Below are 19,744 nucleotides of genomic sequence, written 5' to 3'. Positions count from 1 at the left end.
ATATAAGTCTGAAGTAACAAATTTAGGTAAATGGGTGCAGAGCCAGTGGTAGTTTTGTAGGCAAACATCAGTGCCTTGAATTTTGTGCGAGCAGCTATTGGAAGCCAGTGCAAATTGATAAACAGAGGTGTAACGTGTTTTATTTTTGGCTCATTCAAAATTAATCTTGCTGCCACATTCTGAATTAATTGTAAAGGTTTGATAGAACTGTCTGGAAGACCTGCCAAGAGGGCATTGCAATAGTCCAGCCTGGACAGAACAAGAGCTTGAACAAGGAGTTGTGCAGCATGTTCCGAAAGAAAGGGCTTGATCTTCTTGATGTTGAATAAAGCAAATCTGCAGGATCGGACAGTTTTAGCAATGTGGTCTGAGAAAGTCAGCTGATCATCAATTATAACTCCAAGGCTTCTAGCTGTTTTTGAAGGAGTTATGGTTGATGTGCCTAACTTGATGGTGAAATTGTGATGAAACGATGGGTTTGCTGGAATCACAAGCAGTTTTTTGTCTTGACAAGGTTGAGTTGAATGTGGTGGTTCATCATCCAGCAAGAAATGTCTGTTAGACAAGCTGAGATGCGAGTAGTTACCGTCGGATCATCAGGATGGAATGAGAGGTAGAGTTGAGTGTCATCAGCATAGCAGTGATATGAAAAGCCATGTTTCTGAGTGACAGAACCTAATGATGCCATGTAAACAAAGAAGAGAAGTGGTCCAAGAACTGAGCTCTGAGGCACCCCAGTAGTTAGATGTTGTGACTTGGACAGCTCACTTCTCCAAGATACTTTAAAGGACCTATCTGATAGGTAAGACTCAAACCATTGAAGTGTGGTTCCTGAGATGTCTTTTGCCAGAAGGGTGGATAGGATTAGGTTACGTCGAAAGATGACATGCGGAGGGGTAAGTGATGTGTCAAGGACCATGTTGAGGTTAAGAGTGTGGAGGAAGTGATCTGACGTGTGCAGTGGAGTAACAGTCCAGTTGTTTGTGTGATTTGTGAGTAGCAGTAGTTGACACTTGGTTGAGATCAAAAGAGGCAAGCAGAATGTGGAAATCAGCATACAGAGGTTTATCTAGGAGGATGTGGAAATCTCCAAGCATAACTAGGGGAGTACCATCCTCAGGAAAGGTTGAGAGCAACACATCTAATTCATCCAAAAAGTTACCCAGTGGTCCTGGGGGTCGATAGAAAACTACAAAATGTATTTTAAGAGGGTAGGTAATAGTAACTGAATGAGATTCAAAGGAGCTGTTGAATACAATTTAAACTTTTAAAATCAAAAGTTGTGCTTGTAAACATTAGTTAACACAGAGAATTAACATGAATTAACAATGAACAACTTAATTTTAATTAACTAACATTAATAAATATTAATAAATACTGTAATAAATGTACTGTTCATTGTTTGTTCATGTTAGTTAATACATTAACTAATGGAACATTACTGAAAAGTGTTACCAATATATTATACTTTAAAAGAATATATAATATAATTGTTCACACGAAGTGTAAATTTGCTGAAAATTTACTCCCACTCAGGTGTTTGGGAGAAACTGAGCAATACATCAGTTGCTCACTAATGGACATTCTGCAGTGAATGGGGGCCATTAGAATGAGACTCACCTTTTGACGGTGGCACCCATTTACCGAGGATCCATTGGTGAGCAACTAATGTAATGCTAAATTTCTCCAAATCTGTTCTTATAAAGAAACAAACTCATTTGCATCTTGGGTGAACTATTTAAAGTACACTACAAATACTTACCGGTAATATTATTAAGCAGACTTTTTTTTCACAAGGTTAAATAGCATTTTTGGACATCATATGCATCTGATTCTGATAGTCAGACTTGGAACATGCCTGTGATGTCACAGAATGTGGCAGAAAGCTTATTAAATTTAGAGACACACATTATGTCCTAGCAGGACTTAAATGTTTGTTTTCTTAGGAATACTTGTTTTACTACTCTCTCTCTCTCTCTCTCTCTCTCTCTCTCTCTCTCTCTCTCTCTCTCGCTCTCTCAGAGATGGGACTCCAGGCAGACAGTCGGTCTCAGAGCAGTTCAACATTGACTGGACATCAGTGCTGGTCAGCAGTTTTGGGGTGATTGTATTGCGCTTTGATGGTCGTGGAAGTGGCTTCCAGGGGACTAACTTACTCCATAAGGTGCAGCGAAGGCTGGGAATGTTTGAGGAGAAAGACCAGCTGGATGCCCTCAGGTAGTTGAGCAGCCATCTGCGTCCAGCTCACAGTGAACATCCATCAGTGCCAACACACAGCTGCACAGGCAGACACACATGTGCTGCATCTCTTTAACCGCATGGCAGATCCACAGCCATTTAGAATACCACAGTGTGACTTAAAAACTCAATGATATGACTGACACTGATTGTTCTGCATGTGAGAAGGTCAAAGTGCCAGACCGTTTAACACTTTGTCTTTGTGTCTGGCAGTATTATGATGCAGGAGCCTTATATTGACAAGACCAGAATTGGAGCTTTTGGGCAGGTAAATACTTAACTGCATTTTATTGTTAATACTTGTGCAGACAAAATAGCTTTTCATACACACACACACATGCATCTTTTGCGTATTTGAAACCTTTCCAACAATGACTGTATGTTTTTCAGATTCACACCGAGGATAAATGAGAGACTCACATACACAATATGTGTTGATATGTGCCTATAGTTACTAATAGACAGCCAACCTAGTAATATGCATGCTAATATGTAACTAGTTAATAGTGAGAATTGGACCTCAAAATAAAGTGTTATAGTATACATGTATTTTGTTTCAGTTAACTATCATAATGCTGTTTCAGCTTTAATAAACTCTACCAATAGTTACAATGTAAATTGGATTTATGTGACCCTGGACCACAAAACCTTAAGACTTAAGTGTCTTTTTTTTTTTTAAATAGAGATTTACACACCATCTGATAGCTGAATAAATAAGCTTTCCATTGAAAGTTGTCCAAATGAATTCTTAGCAATGTATATTAACTTTTTTTTTTTTTTACAAAATATCTTCATGGAACATGGTCTTTTTAATATTCGAATGATTTTTGGCATAAAAAAAACAATAATTTTGACCCATACAATGATATGTATATATATATATATATATATATATATATATATATATATATATATATATATATATATATATAATTATTATTATTATTATTATATATTTTTTTTTTTTGGCAAAAATGATTTTTCTATGGCATCACTGTGAAAACACTCCCATCCAACAGGATTCAAGATAATGAGAGTCAATAGAGCCTCTCTGTATGTTGGCACGTCAGTTAAAGTCTTCCTCTCTCACTAACTTCAGTCCTGAAGAGGAGTAGAACAAATTGGTTTCATGCAGCAAGAAGCACTTAATTGAGACCATCTATATTTCTGGCTACATGTTCGTTTTTTGCCCGTGCCTATTTCTTAGATTGTCGTTTTTCAAAGGATTAATGAATGCATGTTCAAAGGCTGAATTCCTGCCTCACTTTAATGAGCACAGACCGTATCAGAAACTTCAGTAACTAGTAATGAGGGTTGTGCTATCTCAGAGGTCCAGAGTATTTTGTGTTTCAGGTGTATGGAGGTTACGTCACCAGTCTTCTGCTCAGCTCAGAGGACTCCATGCTTAAGTGTGCTGCAGTGCTCTCGCCCATCACAGATTTTGCGCTATATGGTAGGGTTTGTATAATCTATTATATTATTATTCTATTATTAAGGGATTCATTCATTTATAAAGGAATTCATTAAAGGATTAAGGGAATTAAGAAAGGCGGTGGGGGTTATTTTTTTATTTTTTTATAAAGTTTATTGAATTGGAACGGTGAAGGAAGGTCTAATTCTAGTTGGGAAGTAATCATTATTTGCAAATATTATTTTAAAATATGTAAAATATATTTTATTTGTATGACCAATATGTTGAAAATGCAGAATGTTTCATCATATTCAATGAATGATGCAATGAATGATGTACATGACAATATTTTCAATTGGTAAGCTTTGAGGGGGGAAGGTGAATAGTTTGCATCACTGGATATCACTGTCGGTCGTTTAACATTTTTATCATAAAACAATTGACGGTCACACTTTATTTTAGGGTCCAATCCTCACTATTAACTAATCACAACTATGACTTTTGCCTCAATTAACTCCTTATTTGCTGCTTATTAATAGTTTATAAGAAAGTTGTTAAGTTTAGGGTATTGGGTAGGATTATGGATGTCATGCATTATATGTACTTTATAAGCACTAATAAACAGCCAATATGTTAATAATAGACATGCTAATAAGCAAGTAGTTATTAGTGTGAATTGGACCCTATACTAAAGTGTTACCCAGTTGTCAAATATGAATATTTCATTACTTATATTTTAAATTGCTCTCGTTCAATGTTAAAACTGAAGGTTATTTAAAAAAAAAAAAAAAAAAGTACAGTAGTTTGCATCACAGGATATTAATATTGGTGGTTTAATATTCCTTAGGTAAAACTGTTGTAAAATATTAAATATTTGCTTATTGCATCTTGCTCACTGTTAAAAACTGAAGCATTGTGCTGTAATTCAGTATCTGTTAACAGAAAAGTCCACCTCTTTTTAATTTTTTTTTTATTGGCCATCTCAATAGTTTTATCATTGAAATGTGCTGTAACACTGCTGAGGTGGACCAGCCTAAAAATATAACTCGTCACACTTCTCACTATTAACTACAACTTTTACTTCAATTACCTCCTAATTTGTTGTTTATTAAAAGTTAGTAAGGTAGTTGTTAAGATTAGGTATGGGGCATGATTAAGGGACCTAAAATATGGTCAATCCACAGCTATTAATATGTGCTTTATAACAACCAATCTGTTTGTAATATGCATGCTAATAAGCAACTAGTTAATAGTGAGAATTGGCCCTTAAAATAAAGTGTTTGACTTTAAAACTGTGTCATCCTAACAACAAATAGAGCAGAATCAGTATTCAATATTAGGGCAGACTACAGCTCTGCAGAGAGAAGAACATAGATCTGTTTATGTGGTCCATCTGATCCTAAGATGTAGATATGAATATCTCAGTAAGCACACGACATCTGTTGAAAGGATTTTAGCTTATTATTGTGTGCAAATGAGTATAAAAAGAGCAGATTCACAATCAACACATCTGCTGAATGTCCTTTTAGCATCCAACAGGGAAAATGTTACAAATGTTGTGTGGATGATAAAATACCCCAAAAAATATCGAAATATCATCTTTGTCTGATTGCTTCTCTGTTGTTGTATAACCTCATCGAGGTGACAGATGTGCTATTTTTATGTTGACGCAATATCTTGAAAATATTGCAAGATGCTGAAAAATTAGTGAGATCAGATGTGATGCAAGATGTCACCAATAACTGTACCAATAATAAAAAAAAAAAAATGGCTGGAATGCATCCTGTGTGAACGCCTCAGATGAGGAGGAGTGTCCGATTCATCATCCATAGCTTCCTGTCTGTGCGTGGCAGTGCATCCCATCAGTATTCTGAGAGCGGGCAGGTTGACTGAAGAACTCTGAAGGAACAGAGGGATGAAAAATGAAGCATGCGCGTGTTCATCATAAACAATACTTCACCTCTCACAGTGGCAAAAGCACAGAAATCTGCTCATAAGTCAGTGTGTATTGTGAAATGGCTGTGCAGTGATTTTTATCAAAGGAAATACTCGGAAATTAACTCCTTTCCTGTGACAAATGTCGTTATTGACTGCTACCGTACTTATTTCCTGCTTTCAGCTTCAGCTTTCTCAGAGAGATACCTAGGCCCTCCGAAGCCCGATCGGAGGCCGTACGAGGTACACTAGCTTTTTATAATCTGTATTTTGTATTCACCGTTACTGACAACACTTACAGTATACTATTTAATGTTTCCGCAGACCGCCAACCTTGCATACAGAGCGTCCCAGTTCATTGATAAGAAGTTTTTAATCATTCATCCTACAGCAGATGGTACATTTCCTTTCTGTTTCTTACAGTGTCTTTGTAAAAGACATAATACTGTCAACTAACACGCATCTCCTTTACCTTTTAGAAAAAGTTCATTTTCAGCACACAGCCAAATTCATCTCCAGGTTAATCAGCGAGAGAGCAAATTATACTCTGCAGGTAAGAGATATTAAATGGATCATGAGCTGGCTTTTTATTATTTAATTCTGTTGTCCGAGGTCCATTATAACGTTCTTACATTCAAAAACATCTAAATCAATAAGTAATGGGCTATTTTCTACCCTGTTTGTGAGGCGGGCTCAAGAATCGCTTGGTTTTTATGGGTGCGCCACATTGAAGGCTTGGAAGTAAACACACTGCTATGACTCGATAACAGTTTTACATAGTAAGCTTACTACAAACTAACTTCATAGTTGGAGCCTTCTGTGACTTTGGTTGGACACGTACACATAATCAAGACAGCGATCTCTAACAAAGCAATAGTAACACTCAGTACAAATATGTTTTACTCGCATAAGTGTGCTGCACCATTCCTGTCAGATCCAATACAGACGCACAGCATTGCTTTTTAATCTCAGTCTTTCTGCAAATCCAGCATCGACCTTTGTCTTGTTTACAAAGGGTCCGTGTATCTTTTGGTCATTCGATTTTCTATTTAAAAATAAATAAACATAAATGAGAAACGGTTTGATTTTCGTTTTTTCGTTTTGTTTAAGAAACGGAAAACGAAAATTTAGCTGGATTTTTCGTATTTTTGTTTGTGGGTAAAACATGAGATTATGCTTTATATTTTGTTTGAATGTGTGGGCGGCGCCGAAACGCCCCTTTCATCCGTTTTGTACTGCATGGACAAGCAGCAACCGCCAGCTCAGTTCATTTTCACCAGGAGAGAAGCGGCAGACAGCAGAGTTTATTAATCCTGCCAATTCTTTGCTAGTGGTGCTTGTAAGATAAAATAATAATAATAATAATAATAATAATAATAATAATAATAATAATAATAATAATAATAATAATAATAATAATAAATTAATTAATTAAATTAATAATAAAATAATATAATATTTTTACGGCTGCTGCATGTTATTGACAAAGCAGACTTGACAACTTTATTCATAAAACACCATTTGAATTTTAATTTAGTCTGTGATCTACAACGACATGGAATAAAATATAGGCCTACTACAATTTTTTTGCCTACTTATTTTATCCTAGGCCATTCATAAAAAAAAAAATTATAAACAACCCCACATTTATAATAAAATGTATATTAAAATAAGTTAAGTTTTCCCCGTAATTAGTCTACTTTAAATGTTTTAATTATAGGCTATAGGCTACTTAGAATTATGAACTGAATTCACAAATTCTGTAGATGACCGAATATGGTATTACATCATTACAGATAATGAGTTCAGACTGGAAACACTGCACCTCTGGTTGGTTTCATTTGAATTACATAGGCCAAAATATACAATTATTATTATTATTATTATTCTATTTAAATTGCTTATTTTAAAAGTAGATATGTCCAGCTAGACATGGTTCGTCTGATGCACGAGCCTGGTTCATATCTGACGTTTCAGAAAGAAGTTAATGTAGACCGAGATCTCAGAAAGCAAATCCTGTTGAGTTTTGTAAGGTTTTCATGTTATTCAGGGTGTCTTACGACCCAAACTGACGGAGCTGAAGCTCTTTCCTCTTATTATCGGGATGGAAGCTGTGGATCTGGATCCGCCGATCGGAGAAGTGCATCAGACTACACTCTACAAGATAAAGCTTCAGTTGCTGTTGTTTGTATAGCAAATGAAAACGTGAGGTTTTTCTTAAGCAGGCGTAGAATAAAATTAGAAGGCTAAATAAAATCTGCAAATTTCATGTCATTGTAGATCTTACAGTAAAATTCAAATGTCATTGAATAAATTAATTTCTGTTTGGTAAAAAAAAAAAAAAAAAAAAAAATATATATATATATATATATATATATATATATATATATATATATATATATATATTATAAAAGGATTAATAAACTCTGCTGTCTGCCGCTTCTCTCCTGGTGAAAATGAACTGAGCTGCGGTGGCCTCTTGTCGGTGCAGTACAGAAGGGATGAAAGGGGCGTTTCGGCGCCGCCCACACATTCAAACAAATATTAAAGCATGATCTCATTTTTTACCCACAAACAAAAATACGAAAAATCCAGCTAAATTTTCGTTTTCCGTTTCTTAAACAAAACAAAAAACGAAAATCAAACCGTTTCTCGTTTATCTTTATTTATTTTTAAATAGAAAATCGAATGACCAAAAGATACACGGACCACAAAGGAATCCATGGTGAAATTAAGTGAACAAACGCTCAATGTTTTACTTGCTTGAGCTGAAACGCCATTAAAAAATAAAGTTCAATCACGCATTCCTAATATTTGAATCCAAAGGAAGGTTATGCGGTGACTGTATTCTTTCAAGACTAGGCACTGCACAATATTTTGCGATTATCAGTGGCATGTTTAATGCTTGGTTGTTTCCCTGCTATGTCATGTGTGAATCAGTGGGCGGGACTACAGACTTAGCCATTGATATTCTTCTGTGGAGGCGGTGTCATAGATTCCAGGATCTGGCGTTCACTTAAAAAAATATAAATACTTTTATTGATCATTTAAGCTATGATTAATTTTTATCTGTGTACAATCGGTTGAACCAGCTCCTTTTTTGGTAAGCAGTTTGTTCTCAGTATGCACTATTTTACAGTCAGAAAATGACAGACATTGGCCTACAGCAAGATATAATACCAACGCTATCTCACGACCAATTTGTACTTATTTTACGAGGTGGCTTATTCATACGAATTTGTACGACCTCACTCATACGATTTTATACGATTTGTCTAAACCCCAGTGACGGTTAGGTTTAGGGGCGGGGTTAGGTGTAAGTCATTCGTACAAATTCATACGAATTGTGCAAATCGTAAAATACATACGATTTGGCAACAATCGTATGAATTTGTACGAGTGTGGTCGTACGAATTTGTACAAATAAGCCACCTTGTGAAAAATGTACGAATTGCCGTGAGATCGGTTGATCATTTCACTTACCTGGCCTATCACTTAAAACAAACATCAATTCCTTAAAAGTCTGTGTTAAAAGAGAGCTGCCTGTTGTGCTATTTAATTAAGCCCACTGCTGTAGCCTATATCCAGCTTAGGTGTGTTTCTCCCTTTATTTTTAATTTGTATATATACTGTACAGTTTGAATGAGAGCTTGGCAAATCTGTTGGCAATCAAATATTCAATATGACTACCCATCATAAGTACTTGGTACATTATCAGCACAGCGGGAAACGTTCAAACTAATATTGCGTAATTTACGTCTGTATGATGATTAGTTGATATACCAGAAGGGAGACTAGCCTCCCCTACAAGGTTTTCTCAGCACTGAAAGTGAACGCTCAATGCTGATTGTCAATTTGATTTATTTTTTAGCTCAGCTCTCCCTCCTCCTCCTCTAAAATTAGCGGTTGTAGTTACATCATCAGATTCGGCACATTCGCTTAAGTAACGTTATGGTATTACGGCTGTTAAATCACAAACAACAAATACACATTCTGAGACATGAACTGAAATGAATTGTGAATTTTATTAACATTAAATCGTCCTCCTACCATTTACATCTCAAAATCTGGGGGAACCTGTGCCTCCCCTGCTTCCCCCGACGAACCACCACTGGTTTCAAGTTTGCTTCAAGATTGTGGTTGAGCACTTTTGCCATGAATAACATTGCATGGTAACATCGACTTCTCTAATTGGTGGGATTCTCTTCAGGATTAGGGGTATTGTAGTTCTTCACTGAAAATTAGTTTCTTTCTCTAAACTGATTTGTTGGGGTTTAACTGTACAACCTGTACACCCTGCATCTCAGCCTCTGCGATCATTCAGCAGTGTGAGCGGCTGTTGCCAGCAGTGGGTTTAGACACACTCAGTGCATGCAGCTCATTTAAACAGATTATATGGGCCACTCTCACGAGCCACACGCTGAATAATCCCATTATGTTCCCACGCTAAGAGATTTTCTCTTTGCTTTCTGGTCCCTAATGGGTTTGCCATTAATTGCTGGCTGTTGAGTGACTGTGGAATTAATTAGGGCAGATATTCATCAGGATGTGTGTGATTGACATTGTGTCTAGCTGCTCTTCTCAATTTATTATCTATTAGGAAGGGTCAGGACTGCCACACACACAGTAAGGCTTCTGGACGTTTACACACTTGGTTTGATTCTTTGATCAAACCCATGGCTCGGTACATTTGTACCACAGTTTAACAATGTTTTTAATATATATAAAGTTATATATTAAGTTTATTCAAATCAAGAAGTTCAGAAATGGTTAATTCTCTCTATTGTCAAATTGCTGTACAGAAAAGAAACTGCAAATGGATATAATTAATTAAATAATCAAATTAATGACAATTCATGATCTTGCCGATTATATTTTCTTGCTAAAAATTAAAAAAAATTGGACATGCATCACAAAAAAAAAAAAAATGTGCATGAAAATTGTGATTATATTCTCATTTATAACAGCATCTGAAGTATATTATTGATTTAGTATTGTGGGTTCGAGTCTCGGGCCAACAATACCATGACTTAGGTGCCCTTGAGCAAAGCACTGAACCCCCAACTGCTCCCTGGTCGCCGCAGCATAAATGGCTGCCCACTGCTCCAGGTGTGTTTACAGTGTGTGTGCACTTTGGATGGATTAAATGTAGAGCACGAAATCTGAGTATGGCCAGAGACAATTTATAAGAGACATGCCACTTCCTCAATCCTCAATACAACTATATAAGGAAAACCCGTAACGGCAAAGCAATTGTATGCACATGTCCCGCCCCTCCTGCTGGAAAGCCAATCATCTGCTTTTAACAGTCAAGCTGGGAAACATTTAAGCCTATCGTCTGGTTCCACTGGCCTATGCGCACAGTTGAGGAACCCTTGTGCATGCATAGTAAAAGTATAACCTGTGGGGAAAAAGGCGTTGTCCGCCTGTATCTGACCAGCAGTGCATCCAGGTGCAATAGCCTCTGTTGGTAATCAGTGTATCCGCACTCAGCTGTCAATAGCCATTTTCACACAGTAATACCAGTAAATTGCCGTAAAATTACCGGAACGGCTTTACCGGTAAATTCAAAAATGCACTGTTCACACAGTCAATGACATTCCATCTTTTTTCGGGAAAAGCACCATTCACACATCCATTCTAAAATACCAGTAAATTCTGTGACGTCAATAACCTCTAAACAGCTGCGCTTGTATTTTTAAACATGGGAGGTAATACGTGTTCAGTATTTCTGTTGATGGTTTCATTTTTGTTTTTTAAACTTAAGTATTCATGCAACTACTTTTGTAGAGACATCGTAATAGGTTTAAATAATTATACTCACCATTAATAAAACACCTGATGCTGTAGGGAGTTGACCAATTTAGTGAAAATCGGCTTGAAAGGATTAATAGCACAATGAAGTTGCGATTGTAAATTGCAGTCTGTAAGACGCGCGACATTGCAAAAAAGGTGCGGTCACAAATGTAGCTTATTGATCCAAATTCATATCAAATAGTCAATCAGCGCAGGTAAACAGTTCTGCAATTAAATTGAATTCAAAAGATGTCGCAAAGCACCGGAAAAAGTAATTACCATGAATGTGACGGAGAGAAATAGTAAAAATATATTTGAATGATTTACTAATAAACTAGTGTTTTCTGAGTCTGTGTCCCAAGGATGAAGTTGCCTGACTCATCATCTCCTCATTAGATGCGCCTTCTATACGGATTATGATTGTATTTAGATTTTTTGTTGTTAGTTTTTATTATTTCGTTAAGTAGTAATTTAATTCTTTCTAAAGATATATTTATCATGTCTGTGAGGCATGTATTCGCTGAGTTTCGGTTTATTTTTGTAAGCTCTCCTGTTCAAGACGAGACGGCAGAAAGCATGTTTGTTTTCTTTATTTTATATCATGATCGCGCTGGCACCTATATGTCCCAAAAAAGCGTGCTTTATCTTGCACTCTCCGCACAAAATATTCGATATAGCGCACATGTATATGAGTTTAACGTTAAAACATTGTTACATGCTTGAACTGTTTTATATCTTTTATTTTAGACAATGTGTGATGATTTCAGAAGGCTAAACTGATTAAACATAGGCTATGTAAACTCTCTCTCTGTGCTGGCCACTTTAAAAACAAAACTTATAGGCCTGTTTAACGATCAAAACTGCTCCAAACATACAAAACTGAACTATTTTAATAGCTGAAACAGTAGTATAAGCTGTTTTGGGAGAATTGGGAAAAAAGACGGGATGAACATCCTCAAGTGAGTTGCGGGGCAAACCGAAAGTTGATGCCGAATGTCCAGCACTCTTCTCCACTGCTCCGACTTCTCGTTTGTGCCCTGTGTTTTTCCCTATGTAAAAACTAAAATAAGTTATAAAACTTAAAGTTATTATTATTATTATTATTATTATTATTATTATTATTATTATTGTGTTTGGCATGGTGGTCCGCATGTGATTTCATGATGTGCCGCGGGTTGAGATCCACTGGTTTAGAGCTACAGGATTTGTGGAGTAGCAGGACCCCCAAATAGATTGACAAAAGTCATGATAGGAACAAGAAATATTTCCACTACTACTTCGTTTGTGATGGTCGTTTATTTTTTAGATATTAAGACTCAATGTTTTCAGTTTATTGATGACCTGGCTTTGTCCTGTGAATTGCTCTCGGAGAGCCTTTATTTTATCATACGTTACTACATCTTCTGCATCTACTGTTCACACGTGATCTCTTTACGGCAATTTACCGGTAATTTTCCGGAAAAGTCTGTATCTGTGAAAGGGCTTTATGTGATGCACCAGGAATCTTGATACATCAGACTAGGCCTCCATGGTCCAATCTTGATGATCTCAGGTCCATTTAATGCATTGGAATATACTGTTGTGTTTAAAGGTCAATTTCATGCGTATACACACACACACACACAAATATATACCCATGCACATATATTATTTGAGTAAGTTTTACAAGAAAATAATATATTGTTTTAATTTAAAAAGATTCAAAGTTATTTTATCAAAACAATACACATTTTTGTTTTTGTTTTAATAAACCACTGAGAACCCTGATGCTATTCTCTTCTCGCAAATGCTAAATACAACTAAAAAGGGTAACAAAATTATAGATACTGATGATTTCACCAGTGTTTGATGTCAAACTGACTTGCATCACCCCAGAAGATGACGGGTGAAAGCGGAATCAGTCTGACATGTGATGTTCTGGAGTGCTGTGATAATTGAGCTCAATACCTTGTCTTGTGCCTTTCGTTAGATCTACCCAGACGAAGGACACTTCATTCACAATGAAAGAACGCGGCAACACCTCAGTCAATCGCTGGTCAACTTCTTTGAGGAGTGTTTCCGGCTCACAGACCAAGTGTTCGAGGAGGCGCTAGAAGAGGAGAGCGAAGAGGAGGGTTAGTTCACCCATTCCGTGATGTCCAAGCACAAAGCCAGCTCCTTTTGCCACCTAATATGCAACCCATAGATTTGAACCCTCCAGTTTTCAGTTCCCTCCCGGTGTCGCATGCTGACTCAGAGACCGCCCTGCCTCGTGCTCCTGCCTCGGCTCCCCTTCAGGTGCTCCTCACTATCCATCAACCCTTGACAGACCGCGGCCGTGCAGCGTGGCACAGCAACCGGCTGGCGCCACATCATCTCGCTCTCCCCAGCAGGCCAGTCATGAGCTTCTGAAGGCGTTAGGAGTCTCCGGTCTGTCCATCACGTCAACGAACAAGACGCTGCGATATTAACTGACCGCCAAGCGCGAAGGCCTTTGAATCCCTAAGAGTTGTGAGACTCGCAGCTAGACTGAGGGGTCATTTTGTGTTTGATTCAAACAGGTATTTGGTGTTTCGGGCAAAGGGGGTGGTTGTTGGGAGAACGTATCATTTGTGGTTCAAAAGGTCTTCTTATGTCCAATTGTGCTCGTGTCTGGTGTTGCCATGTAAAAGTCGCACATGAAAACCATTCACTTGGATATCGATAAAACTTGTTTTCAGTGTTCAAGCGTGTCCGAGTCTTGGAAACCGTGTAGCCTCAAGTGTGTATTTAGATGGTGTTTATTCATTGCAGAAACTTCATCAAGCAGAAGGGGAGCTAAAACGATTTTTCTCATTATTCTCAGACCATAACAGTTGTACAAGACTGTTGATCCCACTTCTCAGTGCGCGTATCCTTGAAGTGATGGTCTGTCAGTGCTGAAGAAAGCACTCTATGTTGATTTAATCACTGTGCCTTATTACGGGGGCGAACAATCGTTTTCAAGGAGCCTCCTTGTGAATATCACCAGTCATTCAAGGCTTATGTTGGATCGACTAAAATCCGGTATCTAAAACGCTTTTGTTACATTGTCGGTGACATCACAGAACGCATTATTGTCTGTAATAGCATTACGAAGACATTGTCATTTTCATTTGTGCTTTTGTGAGCCAGTGTTGTTTTACCATCAGCAGAACCAAACTCGCTCACATCCTGCTAATAGCGGTTTCCATCCACTTTAAGGATCGGGTAATGGAGCATGAAATTAAAATGTATGATTTCAACATTACCTCAGTATTAAACTAAAGCCCCTCTGAGGCTTTACAGACACTTTGTAGAACATTTGTTAATCCGTGCCCAAAACAAATCTGTACATAAAAAGTACATTACAGAAAGTAGGGTAGGAAAGACTTCTGTGTTAAAGGGATAGTTCTCTCCAAAACAAAAATACTGACATTTACTCCATTCTTGTGTCTTTCCGAACCTGTATGACTGACATTCTCCTGTAGAAGAAGAAGAAAGAGGTGTTTAGCAGAATGCTAAAGCTGTTCTTTCAATACAGTGAGTGTCGATGGAGTCAATAAATGGAAACAAGCCTTCAGTGTTTAATGGAAGAAAGTACAGTTGGTGATACAGGTTTGCAATGAGCTTGAGTAAATGATGACAGAATACTGTCCCTTTAATGTTCATGACATGCAATACTGTGCAAATGTTTCCCATTACAGAAGTGGCATTTTCACTATTTAAGTCACATATGGCATTGATGTACATTGTGCACAGTACTGTATACAAACAGTCATTGGTTGCAACGTTTGCCAATACAAAGTTCTTGAGGATGAACAATTGTATTTTGTTTGAATGAAATGTTCGATTTTGATGCATTCATAGTGCATGTCGAAAAAGCATTTGCAACTCAAAAACTATTTTTAAAAAATGGTCAAATATCTACACAGTATTTTTAATAGCTTGAATGTTCCGATCTGCATTTCATTTCCAGTAGTTTTGTGAGTGAGTTCTAAGTCTCGTCTGCTTGATGTATAAATGTTACTCAAATATAATTTAAGTCTCTGAATATGTGTCTTTCTTGTACATAAAGCATTTGAAGGTATTTAGTTCTACTATGCCGAGCAGAGCTGTGGAAGTCACAGAAGTCACTGCACTGTAAAAAATTATTTAGCAGTTTAGTTGTTTCAATTAATTTTTTTATGTTGACACAACTTGCAGTTAGTGAATTTGTTCATTCAACTAAAAATTTTAAGTTTTCAGTGTCTCAACTAGTTTGAAAGTTGACTGAACTAGGTTATTTGTCCTCATAACTAAAAAAAATTTGTTGACTCAATTCAATAGCAATATCACGTTCACAACATCACTTATCGCGAGATCTCGTCATTCTCGTGAAGGCTGTTGAAGAGAGAAGAAGGCCGTCAGACATTCTAGTCAGTTTCTCCTCAAAGTTTGGACATTTTACTAGAATACAACTTTGGTAAGTAAAATATTCGTATTCATTGGCTTAATGTGTAAAATTACATTTGTTGTCTCAGAAGAGTAAGTATGGTTTAAAGAGTCTTACATTCTGTATATAAGGTACTGTATGTAAATGTTCGTTTCGCGGCACTCTGAAGCCTCAAAATACAGGCGGTTCCACAGTATTTTCCTTATAAATATTAAAACAGATATTCCCCCATGCGGGACAGCGGAGCTGAACTTATGTGGAGAACAATAAAAATACAGTCTGTATGTATTATTTGAGCCCAGAGCTGCGTTAGAGACCGTTCAAACACAGCGCGCGAGAGCTCATCGGATCACTGTATGGATTAAGAACGGCGGGAATTTAAAAAAAGGAACTGCTCTTAACCTGACAGCGTAAGACATCCGTCAGAATATTCAACGATGAAAAATTAGGAGATAAAAAGAAGATTACTACTCGAACTGTGTCTTTTCTGTATGTTATAAGGGCAACGAATGAGAAGCACAGATGAGCACCTCCCTCAGAGTTCTTCCGGAGCGCGTAACTTAAGCCTAGTGCTGATGATTATTTTACAGTCTACAGTTCAGATGAAGTTCTGAAGGTAGCGTTACAAACTCTTCTTTCAGTTTTCTGAAGTAACGTTAGTCATTCAAGTGCCTCACTAGAACCTAGTACCCAGTGTAATGCTGCGTGAATATCTGTTTTTATACAGTCTATGGTGAATATACGGTCATAAGTAAATTGCATACGTTCAAATCTACATATTTTAGAATAAAATTAATAATAGCATATATCTTGTATAAATAGAGATACAATAACGATCGACACAAATGTGTTAAATTTCCTTTTATTGTGTTATAATTATGTGTTGTGTCATTTAAAAGCATCGTCTGGATGGTATAGTTTGTCTTAATGCATTTAATACAAACTTGACAATACATTTGACTTTCTCTGTAAAGATTTATTTATATGTATGTTTATTATTTTACAGTGTTTTAACATGTTTTTGTATTTTTCATGTTTATGATATTTTGGGATGACTGAAGATTCAGGGCAGAATTCAATAATCCTGTGAATGTACCACAGCGAGTCCTTTTGCAGTTATTCATCAAAATGCTATGCAGACATAATGGAAATGGCATTTACATTGTAGAGCTTGGACAAAGTTGTAAGTAAATTTATTTATTTATAAATGCACATCTATTGGAGTCTATATGCTTTATGATTGTAAGGCCCTGTTTAATGCATCCCTTTGTTTTTATTAAAGCACACAGGCTCTACGCAGGAATTCATCAAGGACATGACTGCTGGGATTACGCTTGTGGATGACCAAACTGAGCACCATCAGTCTGCAGTGATGTGATCCAGGTAAAAGAAGTAGAAGAAATCTGGATGATCTGGGGTTGTAACACGTTGTGGGGTTGTGTACTGTGTTAGACGATCTGGGACTGGGTCTAACAGAAATAAACTAATTCAGGTTTAAAACAACTTGAGGTTTAGTAAATGACAATTTTCTTTCTTTTTCTTTTTTGAGTGAACCCTTTACGAAAATGTAGATATTTGCATTGGAAAACAGCTTCAAATTTTAGAGAACATAATTTGACATTATTTTCCCTTCAGTTTTATTCCGTGAATTTTCTATAATTGGTATTTAAAATGTCTTTATAAAGTGTTTAATTTATTTTCATAAAACCACCAGAAACCCTGTTTTTGGACATAGCCATTCTTTATTATTTTGCTGAATACTGTTTTGAATCCTGAAAAATGTTCAGTGCTAGCATATTGGCCATTAGCAACTTTGCTTAAAGGATTATTTCACCAAGAAATTAAAATTAGGCCATGTTTTACTCATTCTCAAGGCACCCTATGTGTATATGATTTTCTTCTTTCAGACGTATGTTGAATTAAAAATTTTCCTGGCCCTTCCAGGTTATTTAATGGCAGTCGACAGGTGTGTTTTTTTCTCAGCAGTCCAAAAATAGTCAAATAAAATGCACCCATCCATCAATAAAACGTGTCTCACATGGCTCTGGGGAGTGAATAAAGGCTTCCTGTCGCAAATCGATGCGCTTTTTGTAAGAAAAATATCCATATTTAAAAAGTTGTAAACACTTTATTTTCTCTTCCACTGACTATCATACGTGCAAGCCTAATTTTGTGATTTTACTTCGTGATTGGCGTATTGTTGTCTCTCCTCCACTCTTCCGTGTTCGTCACTTATCATCGGTGCATGCATGACCCATATGTCCTATTTTCATCCACCCGGAATGGCTCTCACGAAAGTTAGAGAAAAGGGTTTAAATATGCTTTGAATATCATTTTAAATATGTATATTTTTTTTACAAAAACACATGGATTCGCTACAGGAGGCCCTTATTCACCTCTCAGAGCCATGTGAGGTACTTTTTATTATGAATTGATGCACATTATTTGACTACTTTTGGACTGTTGAGAAAAACACCCACCAATTGCCATAAATATTTTTTTATATAATCCGACTGGATTTGTCTGAAAGAAGAAAGTCATACACACTTACGATGCCATGAGGGTGAGTAAAACATAGATGGGTTAACCAACCCTTTAAGGGTCATGCTTTACTCTGAACATGCAGTCCAACAGACTATTATTTAAAAGGAATACTATATTTTCTGATCATTGTATAAATGGTGTGACAGATTAGACACTTAGAATTGGATTAAGAAAAAAAAAACTGAATATGTTGTATTGGTTTGTCACATTTTATGTCATTCAGAAATCATGTAGAATACCAGTGAAGAAAATAATTTCCCCCCATTTTTAGCATAGTTGGTTCTGGAGGTGTATTTTACACTTATCTTCCCATGGGATTTTAAACTCTTTGTGTTCAGCAGAACAAAGAATTTAGTACAGGCTTTTAACAGTTTAATACAGGAAGTTATTTTGAATGTTTCTAAACGAAACCGTTGAGGAGCACCATTAACAGTTGACTTTCATTTTTGGTTAAATTTTTCAAAATATCTTCCACTTGAAGTTGAATTACAATTTGCATTTATTGGTAGCTGTGCTTTTAATAAAACACACAACTTTAATAGTGTATGTACATATGTGTGTTCATTTGTTATAAATGTATTAAGTAATGTAATATTTTTTTCTTTTCCCAGCCATCCAGTGACATTAAGGATGTTGAGAAAGAAATTGAAGAGGGCATTCTGATTGTAACTGAGGAGCAGCAATGTGATGTGCTTCCCAAGGAATAACCAACATTGGTCTCATTTGGACATCCTGTCATCACTGACATCTCCCATGTCCCCAAGGCATTTGGACTCCTAATGGGTCTGTATGCAGTGAACATCCTCTACCTCCAGCGCATTAAATACACCATTGAGGCTCTGCAAAAACTTGTGAAGACCAGCTGCTCCCACCATGTGCTCGCTACAGCGGCAGGAACTGTAGGTGTGGAGAAGTGAATGTCCAGCGCTCTCTCCACCCTCAACACCACAAATAAGGTGTCCTTGAGCAAGGCACAACTTCTCCCCGGGCGCTGCAGCATAAATGGCTGCCCACTGCTCTGGGTGTGTGTTCACGGTGTGTGTTCACTGCTGTGTGTGTGCACTTTGGATGGGTTAAATGAAGAGCACGAATGTATGTCATGTCACTTTCACTTTTCAGTGTTCATGATGTGTCCATCAGCACTCTTTTTAGAATGTACATTATAGTTTATCATGTCATGACTTGGAATATGCATGTTCTCATGTAAACAAATGTTGTTTCCCCTCTCATTTTCTTAAACAGTATGTACACATTTTCAGTATGTAGCATTATGATGGGGGACGAGTTTGGAAACTTTCAAGATCCTTCTGATGTTAACACTTCTGTCTGGTCATGTTGTGCTATGAAATTTAGAATCTGACGGTTTAGATCTTTGTGCTTCCATGTGCATTCATTCCATTTATATCTTA

General features: G+C 36.8%; 1 protein-coding gene across 1 annotated transcript in view; it reads left to right on the top strand.

The window, feature by feature from the left end:
- Window positions 1–15,490, top strand: part of LOC113065892 (dipeptidyl aminopeptidase-like protein 6) — a 98,475-nt gene extending 82,985 nt beyond the window's left edge. Inside the window, exons 20-26 of the mRNA XM_026237444.1 lie at window positions 2,023–2,217; window positions 2,452–2,506; window positions 3,592–3,691; window positions 5,769–5,827; window positions 5,909–5,981; window positions 6,064–6,137; window positions 13,350–15,490. Coding sequence (XP_026093229.1) covers window positions 2,023–2,217; window positions 2,452–2,506; window positions 3,592–3,691; window positions 5,769–5,827; window positions 5,909–5,981; window positions 6,064–6,137; window positions 13,350–13,499 — 706 coding nt within the window. The 3' untranslated portion in view covers window positions 13,500–15,490. The remainder of the gene's footprint in view (window positions 1–2,022; window positions 2,218–2,451; window positions 2,507–3,591; window positions 3,692–5,768; window positions 5,828–5,908; window positions 5,982–6,063; window positions 6,138–13,349) is intronic.
- Window positions 15,491–19,744: the final 4,254 nt, after the last annotated feature.

This window comes from Carassius auratus, chromosome 49, assembly GCF_003368295.1.
Source record: "Carassius auratus strain Wakin chromosome 49, ASM336829v1, whole genome shotgun sequence".
NCBI classification, from domain to species: Eukaryota; Metazoa; Chordata; class Actinopteri; order Cypriniformes; family Cyprinidae; genus Carassius; species Carassius auratus.
This window is presented reverse-complemented; position numbering and strand designations above follow the sequence as displayed.